The sequence below is a fragment of the Pristiophorus japonicus genome, unplaced genomic scaffold (genome assembly GCF_044704955.1).
Source record: "Pristiophorus japonicus isolate sPriJap1 unplaced genomic scaffold, sPriJap1.hap1 HAP1_SCAFFOLD_665, whole genome shotgun sequence".
In the NCBI taxonomy this organism is placed as follows: domain Eukaryota; kingdom Metazoa; phylum Chordata; class Chondrichthyes; family Pristiophoridae; genus Pristiophorus; species Pristiophorus japonicus.
In genome coordinates, this window is record NW_027254578.1 from 27,501 (window position 1) to 41,256 (window position 13,756).

Consider the following 13,756-nt stretch of genomic DNA (forward strand, 5'->3'; position numbering starts at 1 on the left):
AGAGATAGGGAGGGGTGTAGGGGCTGGAGGAGGTTACAGAGATCTGGCAGGGACGTAGGGGCTGGAGGGGGTTACAGAGATAGGGAGGGGTGTAGGGGCTGGAGGGGGTTACAGAGATAGGGAGGGGTGTAGGGGCTGGAGGGGGTTACAAAGATAGGGAGGGGTGTAGGGGCTGGAGGGGGTTACAGAGATAGGGAGGGGTTGTAGGGGCTGGAGGGGGTTACAGAGATAGGGAGGGGTGTAGGGGCTGGAGGGGGTTACAGAGATAGGGAGGGGTGTAGGGGCTGGAGGAGGTTACAGAGATCTGGCAGGGGTGTAGGGGCTGGAGGGGGTTACAGAGATAGGGAGGTGTGTAGGGGCTGGAGGAGGTTACAGAGATAGGGAGGTGTTTAGGGGCTGGAGGGGGGTGACAGAGATAGGGAGGGGTGTTGGGGCTGGAGGAGGTTACAGAGATAGGGAGGGGTGTTGGGGCTGGAGGAGGTTACAGAGATAGGGAGGGGTGTTGGGGCTGGAGGATGTTACAAAGATAAGGAGAGGTGTAGGGGCTGGAGGGGGTTACTGAGATAGGGAGGGCTATAGGGGTTGGAGGAGTGATTGGGAGGGGTTTAGGGGCTGGAGGAGGTTACTGAGATAGTGAGGGGTGTCAGGGCTGGAGGGGGTTACTGAGATAGGGAGGGGTGTAGTGGCTGGAGGAGGTTACAGAGATAGGGAGGGGTGTAGGGGCTGGAGGAGGTTACAGAGATCTGGCAGGGGTGTAGGGGCTGGAGGGGGTTACAGAGATAGGGAGGTGTGTAGGGGCTGGAGGAGGTTACAGAGATAGGGAGGTGTGTAGGGGCTGGAGGGGGGTGACAGAGATAGGGAGGGGTGTTGGGGCTGGAGGAGGTTACAGAGATAGGGAGGGGTGTTGGGGCTGGAGGATGTTACAAAGATAAGGAGAGGTGTAGGGGCTGGAGGGGGTTACTGAGATAGGGAGGGCTATAGGGGTTGGAGGAGTGATTGGGAGGGGTTTAGGGGCTGGAGGAGGTTACTGAGATAGTGAGGGGTGTCAGGGCTGGAGGGGGTTACTGAGATAGGGAGGGGTGTAGTGGCTGGAGGAGGTTACAGAGATAGGGAGGGGTGTAGGGGCTGGAGGGGGTTACAGAGATAGGGAGGGGTGTAGGGGCTGGAGGGGGTTACAGAGATAGGGAGGGGTGTAGGGGCTGGAGGAGGTTACAGAGATCTGGCAGGGGTGTAGGGGCTGGAGGTTACAGAGATAGGGAGGTATGTAGGGGCTGGAGGAGGTTACTGAGATAGGGAGGGGTGTAGTGGCTGGAGGAGGTTACTGAGATAGGGAGGGGTGTAGGGGCTGGAGGTTACAGAGATAGGGAGGTATGTAGGGGCTGGAGGAGGTTACTTAGATAGGGAGGGGTGTAGTGGCTGGAGGTTACAGAGATAGGGAGGTATGTAGGGGCTGGAGGAGGTTACTGAGATAGGGAGGGGTGTAGGGGCTGGAGGTTACAGAGATAGGGAGGTATGTAGGGGCTGGAGGAGGTTACTGAGATAGGGAGGGGTGTAGTGGCTGGAGGAGGTTACTGAGATAGGGAGGGGTGTAGGGGCTGGAGGTGGTTACAGAGATCGGGAGGGGTGCAGGGGCTGGAGGAGGTTACAGAGATAGGGAGGGGTGTAGGGGCTGGAGGATGTTACAGAGATAGGGAAGGGTGTAGTGGCTGGAGGAGGTTACAGAGATAGGGAGGGATAGGGACTGGAGGTTACAGAGATAGGGAGGGGTGCAGGGGCTGGAGGAGGTTACAGAGATAGTGAGGGGTGTAGGGGCTGGAGGGGGTTACAGAGATAGGGAGGGGTGTAGGGGCTGGAGGAGGTTACAAAGATAAGGAGGGGTGTAGGGGCTGGAGGGGGTGACAGAGATAGGAGGGGTGTGGGGCTGCAGGGGGTGACAGAGATAGGGAGGTGTGTAGGGGCTGGAGGAGGTCACAGAGATAGGGAGGTGTGTAGGGGCTGGAGGTGGTTACAGAGATAGGGAGGTGTGTAGGGGCTGGAGGGGGTGACAGAGATAGGGAGGTGTGTTGGGGCTGGAGGAGGTTACAGAGATAGGGAGGGGTGTTGGGGCTGGAGGAGGTTACAAAGATAAGGAGGGGTGTAGGGGCTGAAGGAGGTTACTGAGCTAGGGAGGGGTGTGGGGCTGGAGGGGGTGACAGAGATAGGGAGGTCTGTAGGGGCTGGAGGAGGTCACAGAGATAGGGAGGTGTGTAGGGGCTGGAGGAGGTTACAGAGATAGGGAGGTGTGTAGGGGCTGGAGGGGGGTGACAGAGATAGGGAGGGGTGTTGGGGCTGGAGGAGGTTACAGAGATAGGGAGGGGTTTTGGGGCTGGAGGATGTTACAAAGATAAGGAGAGGTGTAGGGGCTGGAGGGGGTTACTGAGATAGGGAGGGCTATAGGGGTTGGAGGAGTGATTGGGAGGGGTTTAGGGGCTGGAGGAGGTTACTGAGATAGTGAGGGGTGTCAGGGCTGGAGGGGGTTACTGAGATAGGGAGGGGTGTAGTGGCTGGAGGAGGTTACAGAGATAGGGAGGGGTGTAGGGGCTGGAGTGGGTTACTGAGATAGGGAGCGGTGTTGGGGCTGGAGGGGGTTACAGAGATAGGGAGGGGTGTGGGGACTGGAGGAGGTTACAAAGATAGGGATGGGTGTGAGGGCTGGAGGAGGTTACAGAGATAGGGAGGGTTGCAGGGGCTGGAGGAGGTTACAAAGATAGGGAGGTGTGTCGGGGCTGGAGGGGGTAACAGAGATAGGGAGGGTTGTAGGGGATGGAGGAGGTAACAGAGATAGGGAGGGGTGTAGGGGCTGGAGGAGGTTACTGAGATAGGGAGGGGTGTAGGGGCTGGAGGGGGTTACAGAGATACGGTGGGGTGTCGGGGCTGGAGGGTGTTACAGAGATAGGGAGGGGTGTAGGGGCTGGAGGAGGTTACAGAGATAGGGAGGGATGTAGGGGCTTGAAGAGGTTACAGAGATAGGGAGGGGTGAAGGGGCTGGAGGAGGTTACAGAGATAGGGAGGAGTGTAGGGGCTGGAGGAGGTTACAGAGATAGGGAGGTGTGTAGGGGCTGGAGGGGGTGACAGAGATAGGGAGGGATGTTGGGGCTGGAGGAGGTTACAGAGATAGGGAGGGGTGTTGGGGCTGGAGGAGGTTACAAAGAGGAGGGGTGTAGGGGCTGGAGGAGGTTACAGAGATAGGGAGTGGTGTAGGGGCTGGAGGGTGTTACAGAGATAGGGAGGGGTGTAGGGGCTGGAGGAGGTTACAGAGATCGGGAGGGGTGTAGGGGCTGGAGGTGGATACAGAGATATGGAGGAGTGTAGGGGCTGGAGGGGGTTACAGAGATAGGGAGGGGTGTAGGGGCTGGAGGAGGTTACAGAGATAGGGAGGGGTGTAGGGGCTGGAGGAGGTTACAGAGATAGGGAGGGATGTAGGGGCTGGAGGGGGTTACTGAGATAGGGAGGTGTGTAGGGGCTGGAGGAGTGATAGGGAGGGGTGTCGGGGCTGGAGGAGTGACAGGGAGGTGTGTCTGGGCTGGAGGAGTGATAGAGAGTGATGTCTGGGCTGGAGAATGTTACAGGGATAGGGAGGGGTGTAGGGCTGGAGGAGTGATAGGGATGGGTTTCGGGGCTGGAGGAGTGATAGGGAGGGGTGTCTGGGCTGGAGAATGTTACAGGGATAGGGAGGGGTGTAGGGCTGGAGGGGTGATAGGGAGGGGTTTAGGGCTGGAAGAGTGAAGGGCTGGAGGAGTGATAGGGAGGGGTGTAGGGCTGGAGGAGTGATAGGGAGGGGTGTCGGGGCTGGAGGAGTGATAGGGAGGGGTGTAGGGCTGGAGGAGTGAAGGGCTGGAGGAGTGATAGGGAGGGGTGTCGGGCTGGAGGGGTGATAGGGAGGGGTGTCGGGGCTGGAGGAGTGATAGGGAGGGGTGTAGGGGCTGGAGGAGTGAAGGGCTGGAGGAGTGATAGGGAGGGGTGTAGGGGCTGGAGGGGTGATAGGGAGGGGTGTAGGGGCTGGAGGGGTGATAGAGAGGGATGTCTGGGCTGGAGAATGTTACAGGGATAGGGAGGGGTGTAGGGCTGGAGGGGTGATAGGGAGGGGTGTAGTGCTGGAGGAGTGAAGGGCTGGAGGAGTGATAGGGAGGGGTGTCGGGGCTGGGGGGTGATAGGGAGGGGCAGTGAGTATCTCACAGTGGGGGAACACTCTGTGAGGGAGGGTTTTGAGCGGAGGAATGTTCTGGAACAGTGGGTTCTGATTCCTGGCCCTTATTCGCATGGTTTTGCCAAGCAGTGTGATGTCAAGCACTGCTGTACAAAGGGCTCTTTGGAACTGGAATATAATTGCATTGTACCCTTTCTAAATCACTGCGTCGGCCGAGGCTGGAGGACTTTGGCCAATTGTGGGCCCTGTACTTTAACAAGGATGTGAAGGCCTTGGACAGGGTCAGGGGTCAGATTGACCAGAATGGTTCCAGGGATGGGGGTCTTCAGTGAGGTGGACAGACTCGAGAAGCTGGGGGTTGGTCCTCACGGAGCAGAGAGGGTTGAGGGATGCTTGGCACCTTCCTGTCGGATCAGCACACAGAGAGGGCCGGCTGATGACACAGTACACCTTCCCCCTACCCACCCTGCCCCCTCTCTCATCGCCCACACGTCAATAATCCCCTCACAGCCTGTCGCTCATCCCTCACTGATCTACATACATCACAACACAGTGTGTGCAGCTCACACACAAGCTGCCCCACATTCAACACCCTCCCTCTCTCTCTCTCTCTCTCTCTCTCTATTTGTCCCTCTCTCTCTCTCTCTATGTGTCCCTCTCTCTCTCTCTGTCTCTCTCTATTTGTCCCTCTCTATTTGTCCCTCTCTCTCTCTCTCTCTCTCTCTATTTGTCCCTCTCTCTGTCTCTCTCTATATGTCCCTCTATCTCTCTCTCTCTCTATTTGTCCCTCTCTCTCTCTCTCTCTCTCTCTATTTGTCCCTCTCTCTCTCTCTGTCTCTCTCTATTTGTCCCTCTCTCTGTCTCTCTCTATTTGTCTCTCTCTCTCTCTCTCTCTCTCTCTATTTGTCCCTCTCTCTGTCTCTCTCTATTTGTCCCTCTCTCTCTTTCTCTATTTGTCCCTCTCTCTCTCTCTCTCTCTCTAGCTCTCTCTCTCTCTCTATTTCTCTCTCTCTCTCTCTCTCTGTCTCTCTCTATTTGTCTCTCTCTCTGTCTCTCTCTATTTGTCTCTCTCTCTCTCTCTCTCTCTCTCTATTTGTCCCTCTCTCTGTCTCTCTCTATTTGTCCCTCTCTCTCTCTCTCTAGCTCTCTCTCTCTCTATTTCTCTCTCTCTCTCTGTCTCTCTCTATTTGTCCCTCTCTCTGTCTCTCTCTATTTGTCTCTCTCTCTCTTTCCATTTGTCCCTCTCTCTGTCTCTCTCTATTTGTCCCTCTCTCTCTCTCTCTCTCTATTTGTCCCTCTCTCTGTCTCTCTCTATTTGTCCCTCTCTCTCTCTCTCTATTTGTCCCTCTCTCTCTCTCTCTAGCTCTCTCTCTCTCTATTTCTCTCTCTCTCTATTTCTCTCTCTCTCTCTCTCTCTCTATTTGTCCCTCTCTATTTGTCCCTTGCTCTCTCTCTCTAGCTCTCTCTCTCTCTATTTCTCTCTCTCTCTCTCTCTCTCTCTCCTTATTTGTCCCTCTCTCTGTCTCTCTCTATTTGTCTCTCTCTCTCTCTCTCTATTTGTCCCTCTCTCTGTCTCTCTCTCTCTCTCTCTCTCTAGCTCTCTGTCTCTCTCTCCCTCTGTGTCTGTGTGTCTCTCTCTGTCTGTCCCTCTCTCTCTGTCTGTCTGTCTGTCTCTCTCTATTTGTCCCTCTCTCTCTCTCTCTAGCTCTCTGTCTCTCTCTCTCCCTCTGTGTCTGTGTCTCTCTCTCTCTCTCTCTCTCTCTGTCTGTCTGTCTGTCTCTCTCTATTTGTCCCTCTCTCTCTCTCTCTCTCTCCCTGTCTGTCTCTCTCTCTCTCTCTTTCTGTGTCTGTCTCTCTCTCTCCCCGCACCCTCCCCCACTCCCTCTCTCGCGTAATCCCGGATTATTTCTGCAATCTCTTCCCCTCGCCTCTCAAGCTCTCTGACTGAAATCCTGGCAAAGACCTGCGTATCATTGCTGCAACCTCTCTGGCTCCCTCGCCCACCTTCCCTCTCTCTGCAATCCTCCATTGTCCCAGCCCTGCCTTCCGCACAACCCTCCATTGTCTCTCTCTCCTTCCCTCTCTCTCTCAATCTCTCTCTCAATCTCTCTCCCTCTCCTTCTGTCTCTCTCTCTCCCTGTCTGTCTCTCTCTCTCTTCATCTGTCTCTCTCTCTCCCTCTTCTTCTGTCTCTCTCTCTCCCTCTCCTTCTGTCTCTCTCTCTCTCCCTGTCTGTCTCTCTCTCTCTTCATCTGTCTCTCTCTCTCTCTCTCTCTCTCCCTCTCCTTCTGTCTCTCCCTCTCTCTCTCTCTGTCTCTCCCCCTCTCGCCCTCTCCATCCCTTCCTCTCCCCCTCCTTCCCTCTCTCCCCCAGAACCCCAAACCTCCTGCCACCGCCCCTCTGCAATGCTGTGCGCCCCCACGGTAAACACAGACAGCTCTGGGCGGACAGACAGACAGAGAGAGAGAGAGAGAGAGCAGGTACCGGTGCCATTGAACAGCTCACGCTCCCCTCCTCACCTCCACATAAGCCGCCGCTGCGCTCAATACACACGCCATCCAGATGTGGGCACGCATCATGCAGACAGTCCTCATCGATGGTCCTTGCTCCTGGATCTGTCCTGGATCTGTCCTGGTCCTTGCTCCTGGATCTGTCCTGGATCTCTCCTGGTCCCTGCTCCTGGATCTCTCCTGCTCCCAGCTCCTGGATCTCTCCTGGTCCCTGCTCCTGGATCTCTCCTGCTCCCTGCTCCTGCTGCCTGCGTTGTGTTGCACAGGGTGGGTCTCTCGCTCTCTCTCACTCCCAGGCTGATAACCTCAGCAGACCGGCACCGCCCTCTCTCCCAGCTCCCACAAAGGACAAGCAGCTCCCAGCGCACATCCACCACACACACACACACACCACCTCAGCCTCCCGCAAACCTCCTCCACATATTCCCCGCACCAATCTCCGTCTCCATCTAATGGCCCGGAGACCAACTACAACAAATCTACCCATCCACACAAACACAGCTCTCCACCCCATCCACACACACACTGACTCTCACTGGGGTACAGGTCCCACACACACTGACTCTCACTGGGGTACAGCTCCCACACACACTGACTCTCACTGGGGTACAGTCCCACACACACTGACTCTCACTGGGGTACAGTCCCACACACACTGACTCTCACTGGGGTACAGGTCCCACACACACTGACTCTCACTGGGGTACAGTCCCACACACACTGACTCTCACTGGGGTACAGTCCCACACACACTGACTCTCACTGGGGTACAGTCCCACACACACTGACTCTCACTGGGGTACGGGTCCCACACACACTGACTCTCACTGGGGTACGGGTCCCACACACACTGACTCTCACTGGGGTACAGGTCCCACACACACTGACTCTCACTGGGGTACAGTCCCACACACACTGACTCTCACTGGAGTACGGGTCCCACACACACTGACTCTCACTGGGGTACGGGTCCCACACACACTGACTCTCACTGGGGTACAGTCCCACACACACTGACTCTCACTGGGGTACAGGTCCGACACACACTGACTCTCACTGGGGTACGGGTCCCACACACACTGACTCTCACTGGGGTACAGGTCCGACACACACTGACTCTCACTGGGGTACGGGTCCCACACACACTGACTCTCACTGGGATACGTGTTACTGGGATCTCGGAGAGTTGTAGGGGCTGGAAGAGGTTATAGAGATAGGGAGGGATGTAGGGGCTGGAGGAGGTTACAGAGATAGGGAGGGGTGTCGGGGCTGGAGGGGGTTACAGAGATAGGGAGGGATGTAGGGGCTGGAGCAGGTTACAGAGATAGGGAGTGGTGTAGGGGCCGGAGGAGGTTACAGAGATCGGGACGGGGTGAGGAGGGATTTGAAAACACCAATGAGAATTTTAATATCGAGGCGTTGCTTAACCGGGAGCCAATGCAGCTCAGTGAGCACAGGGGGTGATGGGTGAGTGGGACTGGGTGTGAGTTAGGACACGGGGTCAGTGAGCACAGGGGGTGATGGGTGAGTGGGACTGGGTGTGAGTTAGGACACGGGGTCAGTGAGCACAGGGGGTGATGGGTGAGTGGGACTGGGTGTGAGTTAGGACACGGGGCACAGGGGGTGATGGGTGAGTGGGACTGGGTGTGAGTTAGGACACGGGGCAGTGAGCACAGGGGGTGATGGGTGAGTGGGACTGGGTGTGAGTTAGGCCCCGGGGTCAGTGAGCACAGGGGGTGATTGGTGAGTGGGACTGGGTGCGAGTTAGGACACGGGGTCAGTGAGCACAGGGGGTGATGGGTGAGTGGGACTGGGTGTGAGTTAGGACACGGGGCAGTGAGCACAGGGGGTGATGGGTGAGTGGGACTGGGTGTGAGTTAGGACACGGGGGCAGTGAGCACAGGGGGTGATGGGTGAGAGGGACTGGGTGTGAGTTAGGACACGGGGTCAGTGAGCACAGGGGGTGATGGGTGAGTGGGACTGGGTGTGAGTTAGGACACGGGGTCAGTGAGCACAGGGGGTGATGGGTGAGAGGGACTGAGTGTGAGTTAGGACACGGGGTCAGTGAGCACAGGGGGTGATGGGTGAGTGGGACTGGGTGTGAGTTAGGACACGGGGGCAGTGAGCACAGGGGGTGATGGGTGAGTGGGACTCAGTGTGAGTTAGGACACGGGGCACAGGGGGTGATGGGTGAGCGGGACTGGGTGTGAGTTAGGACACGGGGTCAGTGAGCACAGGGGGTGATGGGTGAGTGGGACTGGGTGTGAGTTAGGACACGGGGCAGTGAGCACAGGGGGTGATGGGTGAGTGGGACTGGGTGTGAGTTAGGACACGGGGCAGTGAGCACAGGGGGTGATGGGTGAGTGGTACTCGGTGCGAGTTAGGACACGGGGCAGTGAGCACAGGGGGTGATGGGTGAGTGGGACTGGGTGTGAGTTAGGACACGGGGCAGTGAGCACAGGGGGTGATGGGTGAGTGGGACTGGGTGTGAGTTAGGACACTGGGGATTGAGCACAGGGGGTGATGGGTGAGTGGGACTGGGTGCGAGTTAGGACACTGGGGAGTGAGCACAGGGGGTGATGGGTGAGTGGGACTGGGTGCGAGTTAGGACACGGGGCAGTGAGCACAGGGGGTGATGGGTGAGTGGGACTGGGTGTGAATTAGGACACGGGGCAATGAGCACAGGGGGTGATGGGTGAGTGGGACTGGGTGTGAGTTAGGACACGGGGGCAGTGAGCACAGGGGGTGATGGGTGAGTGGGACTGGGTGTGAGTTAGGACACGGGGGCAGTGAGCACAGGGGGTGATGGGTGAGTGGGACTGGGTGTGAGTTAGGACACGTGGCAGTGAGCACAGTGGGTGATGGGTGAGCGGGACTTGGAGTGAGTTAGGACACGGGGCTAAACGGGTTAAGCCAAGCACATGCGCTTGTGACAAGGCGTGTTTGCAGTCAATGTTGCACATATAATAACTGTGGGTGTGCATCACAGTCACTACCTGTCCTCACCCACAGCCAGGACATTCAACTCTGGGGGCATCACTCTCCTGCTCCTGATCACTGCCCAGTGACCCCTAGGTTAGAGAGAGGGGAAAACAGCCAGGGTTTCTGCTCCTGATCACTGCCCAGTGACCCCTGGGTTAGAGAGAGAGGGGAAATCAGCCAGGGTTCCTGCTCCTGATCACTGCCGAGTGACCCCTGGGTTAGAGAGAGAGGGGAATTCAGCCAGGGTTCCTGCTCCTGATTACTGCCCAGTGACCCCTGGGTTAGAGAGAGAGGGGAAATCAGCCAGGGTTCCTGCTCCTGATCACTGCCCAGTGACCCCTGGGTTAGAGACAGAGGGGAAATCAGCCAGGGATCCTGCTCGTGATCAGTGCCCAGTGACCCCTGGGTTAGAGAGAGAGGGGGAAATCAGCCAGGGTTCCTGCTCCTGATCACTGCCCAGTGACCCCTGGGTTAGAGAGAGGGGAAATCAGCCAGGGTTCCTGCTCCTGATCACTGTCCAGTGACCCCTGAGTTAGTGAGAGGGGAAATCAGCCAGGGTTCCTGCTCCTGATCACTGCCCAGTGATCCCTGGGTTAGAGAGAGACGGGAAATCAGCCAGGGTTCCTGCTCCTGATCACTGCCCAGTGACCCATGGGTTAGAGAGAGGGAAATCAGCCAGGGTTCCTGCTCCTGATCACTGCCCAGTGACCCCTGGGTTAGAGAGAGGGAAATCAGCCAGGGTTCCTGCTCCTGATCACTGCCCAGTGACCCCTGGGTTAGAGAGAGGGGAAATCAGCCAGGGTTCCTGCTCCTGATCACTGCCCAGTGACCCCTGGGTTAGAGAGAGGGGAAATCAGCCAGGGTTCCTGCTGCTTATCACTGCCCAGTGACCCCTGGGTTAGAGAGAGAGGGGAAATCAGCCAGGGTTCCTGCTCCTGATCACTGCCCAGTGACCCCTGGGTTAGATCGAGAGGAAATCAGCCAGGGTCCCTGCTCCTGATCACTGCCCAGTGATCCCTGGGTTAGAGAGAGAGGGGAAATCAGCCAGGGTACCTGCTCCTGATCACTGCCCAGTGACCCCTGGGTTAGAGTGAGGGGGAAATCAGCCAGGGTTCCTGCTCCTGATCACTGCCCAGTGACCCCTGGGTTAGAGAGAGGGAAATAAGCCAGGGTTCCTGCTCCTGATCACTGCCCAGTGACCCCTGGGTTAGATCGAGAGGAAATCAGCCAGGGTCCCTGCTCCTGATCACTGCCCAGTGATCCCTGGGTTAGAGAGAGAGGGGAAATCAGCCAGGGTTCCTTCTCCTGATCACTGCCCAGTGACCCCTGGGTTAGAGAGAGGGGAAATCAGCCAGGGTTCCTGCTCCTGATCACTGCCCATTGACCCCTGGGTTAGAGAGAGGGGAAATCAGCCAGGGTTCCTGCTCCTGATCACTGCCCAGTGACCCCTGGGTTAGAGTGAGGGGGAAATCAGCCAGGGTTCCTGCTGCTTATCACTGCCCAGTGACCCCTGGGTTAGAGAGAGAGGGGGAAATCAGCCAGGGTTCCTGCTCCTGATCACTGCCCAGTGACCCCTGGGTTAGAGAGAGAGGGGGAAATCAGCCAGGGTTCCTGCTCCTGATCACTGCCCAGTGACCCCTGGGTTAGAGAGAGAGGGGAAATCAGCCAGGGTTCCTGCTCCTGATCACTGCCCAGTGACCCCTGGGTTAGAGAGAGGGGAAATCAGCCAGGTTTCCTGCTCCTGATTACTGTCCAGTGACCCCTGGGTTAGAGAGAGAGGGGGAATCAGCCAGGGTTCCTGCTCCTGATCACCGCCCAGTGACCCCTGGGTTAGAGAGAGGGGAAATCAGCAAGGGTTCCTGCTCCTGATCACTGCCCAGTGACCCCTGGGTTAGAGAGAGAGGGGGAAATCAGCCAGGGTTCCTGCTCCTGATCACTGCCCAGTGACCTCTGGGTTAGAGAGAGGGGGAAATCAGCCAGGGTTCCTGCTGCTTATCACTGCCCAGTGACCCCTGGGTTAGAGAGAGAGGGGAAATCAGCCAGGGTTCCTGCTCCTGATCACTGCCCAGTGACCCCTGGGTTAGAGAGAGGGGAAATCAGCTAGGGTTCCTGCTCCTGATCACTGCCCAGTGACCCTTGGGTTAGAGAGAGGGGAAATCAGCCAGGGTTCCTGCTCCTGATCACTGCCCAGTGACCCCTGGGTTAGAGAGAGGGGAAATCAGCCAGGGTTCCTGCTCCTGATCACTGCCCAGTGACCCCTGGGTTAGAGAGAGGGGAAATCAGCCACGGTTCCTGCTCCTGATTACTGCCCAGTGACCCCTGGGTTAGAGAGAGGGGAAATCAGCCAGGGTTCCTGCTCCTGATCACTGCCCAGTGACCCCTGGGTTAGAGAGAGGGGAAATCAGCCAGGGTTCCTGCTCCTGATCACTGCCCAGTGACCCCTGGGTTAGAGAGAGAGGGGAAATCAGCCAGGGTTCCTGCTCCTGATCACTGCCCAGAGACCCCTGGGTTAGAGAGAGAGGGGGAATCAGCCAGCGTTCCTGCTCCTGATCACTACCCAGTGATCCCTGGGTTAGAGAGTGGGTAAATCAGCCAGGGTTCCTGCTCCTGATCACTGCCCAGTGACCTCTGGGTTAGAGAGAGGGGAAATCAGCCAGGGTTCCTGCTCCTGATCACTGCCCAGTGATCCCTGGGTTAGAGAGTGGGTAAACCAGCCAGGGTTCCTGCTCCTGATCACTGCCCAGTGACCCTGGTGCAAGGGTCAAGGATGTCTCGGAGCGGGTGCAGGACATTCTGAAATGGGAGGGAGAACAGCCAGTTGTCGTGGTGCACATTGGAACCAACGACATAGGTAAAAAAAGGGATGAGGTCCTACGAAAAGAATTTAAGGAGCTAGGAGCTAAATTAAAAAGTAGGACCTCAAAAGTAGTAATCTCGGGATTGCTACCAGTGCCACGTGCTAGTCAGAGTAGGAATCGCAGGATAGCGCAGATGAATACATGGCTTGAGCAGTGGTGCAGCAGGGAGGGATTCAAATTCTTGGGGCATTGGAACCGGTTCTGGGGGAGGTGGGACCAGTACAAACCGGACGGTCTGCACCTGGGCAGGTCCGGAACCAATGTCCTAGGGGGAGTGTTTGCTAGTGCTGTTGGGGAGGAGTTAAACTAATATTGCAGGGGGATGGGAACCTATACAGGGAGACAGAGGGAGACAAAAAGGAGGCAAAAGCAAAAGACAGAAAGGAGATGAGGAAAAGTGGAGGGCAGAGAAAACCAAGGCAAAGAACAAAAAGGGCCACTGTACAGCAAAATTCTAAAAGGACAAAGGGTGTTAAAAAAACAAGCCTGAAGGCTTTGTGTCTTAATGCAAGGAGTATCCGCAATAAGGTGGATGAATTAATTGTGCAAATAGATGTTAACAAATATGATGTGATTGGGATTACGGAGACGTGGCTCCAGGATGATCAGGGCTGGGAACTCAACATCCAGGGGTATTCAACATTCAGGAAGGATAGAATAAAAGGAAAAGGAGGTGGGGTAGCATTGCTGGTTAAAGAGGAGATTAATGCAATAGTTAGGAAAGACATTAGCTTGGATGATGTGGAATCTATATGGGTAGAGCTGCAGAACACTAAAGGGCAAAAATCGTTAGTGGGAGTTGTGTACAGACCTCCAAACAGTAGTAGTGATGTTGGGGAGGGCATCAAACAGGAAATTAGGAGTGCATGCAATAAAGGTGCAGCAGTTATAATGGGTGACTTTAATATGCACATAGATTGGGCTAGCCAAACTGGAAGCAATACGGTGGAGGAGGATTTCCTGGAATGCATAAGGGATGGTTTTCTAGACCAATATGTCGAGGAACCAACTAGGGGGGAGGCCATCTTAGACTGGGTGTTGTGTAATGAGAGAGGATTAATTAGCAATCTCATTGTGCGAGGCCCCTTGGGGAAGAGTGACCATAATATGGTGGAATTCTGCATTAGGATGGAGAATGAAACAGTTAATTCAGAGACCATGGTCCAGAACTTAAAGAAGGGTAACTTTGAAGGTATGAGGCGTGAATTGGCTAAGATAGAT

General features: G+C 56.2%; 1 protein-coding gene across 1 annotated transcript in view; it reads right to left on the reverse strand.

The window, feature by feature from the left end:
* The window catches only part of LOC139255981 (amyloid beta precursor like protein 2-like), a gene marked incomplete at its 3' end in the record, with an annotated part of 24,004 nt that extends 16,978 nt beyond the window's left edge, over positions 1-7,026 (reverse strand). The window contains exon 1 of the mRNA XM_070874066.1: positions 6,705-7,026. Coding sequence (XP_070730167.1) covers positions 6,705-6,779 — 75 coding nt within the window. The remainder of the gene's footprint in view (positions 1-6,704) is intronic.
* Between the last annotated feature and the right edge of the window lie 6,730 nt (positions 7,027-13,756).